Source organism: Electrophorus electricus, chromosome 19 (assembly GCF_013358815.1).
Source record: "Electrophorus electricus isolate fEleEle1 chromosome 19, fEleEle1.pri, whole genome shotgun sequence".
NCBI classification, from domain to species: Eukaryota; Metazoa; Chordata; class Actinopteri; order Gymnotiformes; family Gymnotidae; genus Electrophorus; species Electrophorus electricus.
In genome coordinates, this window is record NC_049553.1 from 3956426 (window position 1) to 3960895 (window position 4470).

At 38.1% G+C, this 4470-nt stretch overlaps 1 protein-coding gene across 1 annotated transcript; it reads right to left on the reverse strand.

The window, feature by feature from the left end:
- Nucleotides 1-344: 344 nt before the first annotated feature.
- Nucleotides 345-2747, reverse strand: LOC113584717 (cation channel sperm-associated protein subunit gamma). Its single transcript, XM_027021803.2, has 6 exons — nucleotides 2720-2747; nucleotides 2442-2565; nucleotides 2264-2336; nucleotides 1345-1500; nucleotides 976-1147; nucleotides 345-831 (listed from the first exon to the last, which is right to left on the reverse strand). The coding sequence occupies exons 2-6, from the start codon at nucleotides 2519-2521 to the stop codon at nucleotides 608-610; spliced, it is 705 nt and encodes a 234-aa protein (XP_026877604.1). The 5' UTR covers nucleotides 2522-2565; nucleotides 2720-2747; the 3' UTR covers nucleotides 345-607.
- Between the last annotated feature and the right edge of the window lie 1723 nt (nucleotides 2748-4470).

Below are 4470 nucleotides of genomic sequence, written 5' to 3' on the forward strand. Positions count from 1 at the left end.
AGTAGTTTTCAAACCTTTAGGAAGGTATCTGGGAAGAGCACTGGCTAGATGGACTTCTGTTTCATTTTCTGGTTTAAAAAAAAGAACAGCATCGTGAATTCAGAGCACAATGTTAGTCCATGTGATATATGTTATCATACTGGATTTATTATTTTATCATTTTTTTGTTTACACATCAGGACCATGGACAGCAAGGATAGGCAGACGCTCATCATGCTATATAATACAGAATTGATTTGGGTGTGGAGGTGTGTGTACCTAGTAAAAGCAATTCATAAGCATGCCCATGCTTAGGGCTTGGAAGTAGCTCCACTAATATTATGTCTGTTACACTGTACCCTGCATAAAGAGCTGCCCATTTCACCTGGCACAGCTGAACTCTGGGTGTTGTAGCTTCTACATGTGCAAGGGAAAAAGCCGTATTTGGGTGATACAAAAATAATTAACTGAGCAGAATAAAACAAAAAAGAAAAGGAATATGATTTGTGGTTTTAAATTCATCATCATTTTCACAAATCTCACCATTCACAAATGGACATACCAATTCCTTAATCAACTCAGTAAAGGTCAGAACCCCGTCTGCAAAACACGTGGGGATTTTGGACTGTTAAATCTTAAAAGCAGGAGCTATAGAAAGAGGAAGAAAGAAGGATGGGATAAGACATGAGGACACTAAGTAAATGAGACTCAGACCATAAATCTGTGCTCTGTATAGACTCCTGTTCTCTAATTCTTGTCCCAGCACATAGAAATACTCTCTTCCATGGTGAGGAACAGCAACAGGCATCAGGCTAGATATACACACAGACCCGAGAACCAGTTCCCAGGAGTCTGAGACAGAGGAAGAGGGAGAGAGATACACAGACAAAAAAAAAAAAAAAAAAAACATGAGTAATTTCTCTAGTTCTCTCTCAAATACAGTATATTGTACTATGGAGAACAGTTTCTTTATGACACACACAAACAGTGCTGAACCTGATGGTGGTGTTTGGAGAGGCAGAAGAGAGTAGTTTCCAGTGAAGCGGTATAGTAGCTGTTTATGTCTAATAAAGATGGTGCTCTCAGTAGCTATGGCCTCCTGCACCATAAAGGAGAACTCCAACTCTGGACATTTCAGAGAACGAGCCCAGGGACTTTCTGTAGCCACCTACATACACATACACACAGACACACATGCACAGACTCACATAATTATAAACATACACACACAGAATATAAACAAACACGTAAACACAGCAAATATGTGCATACACATACAAGCACTCAAAACATATTCTCAGTGACACTACCATAGAATTATGTCCCACTACTACCAACACACACACAAGCACAATCCTAGTTTACCTCTATGAGAGCAGTGTGTTGAAACTCATTAGCAGTTAAGAGTAAAGCACTAAACTCAGGAATCCCCGGCAACACCAGGACAGGTGTTCTGTCCACTACAGCCCAGAGGGGCCTGGATGGACTACCTACAGTCATCATGGCCTCTAGAGCTGGAATCTACACACACACAAACATCAGATCATCAGACCAAACATTGGTCAAAATTAATGAATTAATTAAATATATGACACAATGTGGCAAAAAATAAAATTCAAACGGAGCATAAATTATTAAGTGTCACATAATTTTGCAACGTTTGCCCTGTTTTCCTCAGGACTCTTTCACAAGCGCAAACCAGGACGGGGTGGTGCGACTAACACTCTAGCGCTATAATATTTTCAAATACACAAACTAACGTTGAAATGTAGGATGTTTAATAACACCCCCCCCCTGTGTATACAACAACTCCCCTCCTTGTGTATACAACAAAGTATTTTATAATACTCTAGTATTATAAAAATATACCCAACATAATATCACACATCAGGTCATCCAACACAACCCCTTTGATATTTGTAAAAGCGTTCATAACAGGGAAGCAATGAGCACAGTAAAACAAGATGCAGACTCTGTGGTCTCTTTACCACTGCAAATGTCCCCTTTGATAGACAGGAAAGTGAACACAGCTCACACAGCTCATAGCTCACTCCAAATGTCCCCATTGGTAGACAGAAAAGTGAAGTTCGTAAATCCCTCAGCAAAACTCCATCCACAGTCAATAATACCCCGGGCTAAAAGGAAAAAAAAATCCTACTCCTTCAGGTGTATTTCCATGGTGCGAAAGAGGAGGGAAAAGATGCAAACTTTCCCTAAGTGAAGTCCAACGACCTGATGCTTCTGTTTGTTCAAAAAAGGAATCTAAAGCCTTGTCATTACTCACCACCTTGCCTAAAGTGAAACTGGCCACCTCTCGCTCCTTCTCCTGTATATAGCCATTCACATTAACAGCAAATCTAAACACACACACACACACACAAAACAGTGTGCAACCTGGTGCTACATGGTGAAAAAAAGATCAACAAACACCTACCTTTAAAAGTAAACACATACACACTTACGTTTTATCTGGTATGTTTTCGCCTAGTCCGTTAGACATGACTTTGACTCTGTGCACCACACTGCCATTCAGTAGGGCCATAGGAGCATACCAACCAAATTGGCATAGTTCATACTCATAGGTCTCTGCAGCAAACACACAAAGGCTTGCTATATTAATTATCCGTGGCCTTTCAAATATGCACACACACAGAGGTTTGGTATATAATTAATTAACCAAAAATGAAAAAAAAAAAAAAAAAAAAGTCCAGACTTAGAAATCAGGATCATACACTCCTACCATTATCCAGAAGTGGTGTGGTGGTGAGTAGCACCTCCAGTTTTTGAGGTTTGAGGTGTGTTGGGTGGGTGGGCTCCTGGAAGGTCACCTTCACAACTGGAGTCAGACCAGCAAAGAATGCCTCCCACATGGCTCTCTCAGATGATTCCTTTGTATACATACAAACCAAACACAGATTACAACACCATGTTTTACACTCACAAACACACAATCATTAAACCGTGTTTTTCCAATGACTTTATTAAGAGGATAATGTGTGTACACTGAATTATCATTTCATTAGACACTCCTACTCTGCAGTTGTACCTCTTTGCCAGCAATTTCTATCAGTCAATTGCATGTATTAAGAAGATAGCTGACCGATGGAACTGACTTAACATTTACATTTCTAGGCAAAGCTAAACCTCTAGTGAGGAAAAGACAATACAGGTACAGATATGTGCCATGACTGTAAGCCAGTCACGATCAGTTTACCTATCTACTATAGATTCATTATGACTGATGTGCATTACCTTGGAATCACAGTGCAGGCCAATTCTGAGATAGTTGGGGAAGCCCTGATATTTCTATATTGCAAACAAATAAACAAACCAACCAACCAACAAACAAGCAAACAACTAATTATATTGTAATATTCCCTACAGTCACAATGGCATCCACAAAATAGATACTCTCTTCTTTAAGAATTACTTTAAGAAATTTAGAGTTAAAGATATGATAAATGTTGCTAATTTATATCATAATTTACAATGCACTTGTATTGTTGTTTATAAATGGTAGGTGAATGAACACATGGTTTTGAGGAGGCAGTACATACAATCCCTAGGGGATCACCTAGTTCCCAATGCTGCAAACTCCACTCACACTGTAAGGTCAACTGTACCATTACTGATAACAGCAGCACCTTGTTGACCATCCTAGCCATCTGAAATTAAATGCAGAGAACATGACATCCATTATTCTTTTGTGTTACAGTGCTTTTAAACAACTTAACAACATAGACACAAAACATACAATTAAAAAACAATAGGAAAGGGTCTGTTACAAGATGATATTATTTGATAAAGCAGAACGTTATTTTATAAACTTTGATAAGCAATGGTATAAGCTGTACTTCACATTGTATTGCAGAAGTCTTTAATGCTGACACACTGGAATCTCAATGTCCAGCTGACAGCACAGCATTCTAATCTACAAAGCTAGTACCAGGTGTATTTTGCTATAGAAATAGCAAATCTTGTTTAAAGTCTATGGTTGTCCATAGTATTTGCTGTACAATGCATAAAGCAATACACAAACAATACACAAGAAAACATTCAAGCTGTGTTAAGGTTAACAAAAGCAAATTTTCAACCCACCCCAAGCAAAGCCACTGCTCATGAACTAAAATTAATGACCTGTTTAGAATATTAGAAATCAAAATTTAAACTGTTTAAGTTTATGACATCTTAAGTGCTCACTGTACTCGTGTTAATGAGCCTACTGCAACTGCATAACCGACAATTAGTACAATAGCCTTATTTAAAGATGTATAACAAATGTCTTAAACAACCTAAAATACTCAAAACAGATATCTACCTACCTTAATTAAGAACACTTGTTTACAAGTTTATCACTAGCCTGCTGCATTACTGTAATATTTCGCCATTCTATGACTCAAGTCAACAGCACATTTACATCATTTGCCAAGAGCAGACTATGATTTAATTTTACTTAACGCTATTCTAATCTTGCTAATGCTATAATTAACA

Bases quoted from the DNA above. Each gene is read 5' to 3' on its own strand.
- LOC113584717 (XM_027021803.2), bottom strand. From the start codon at position 2,521: ATGGCCCTACTGAATGGCAGTGTGGTGCACAGAGTCAAAGTCATGTCT. The intron at 1,148-1,344 runs GTAAACTAGGAT...ATGTGTATGTAG, and splicing joins AACACACTGCTCTCATAGAG to GTGGCTACAGAAAGTCCCTG. The intron at 832-975 runs GTTCAGCACTGT...CCTCTGTCTCAG, and splicing joins TCTCCAAACACCACCATCAG to ACTCCTGGGAACTGGTTCTC.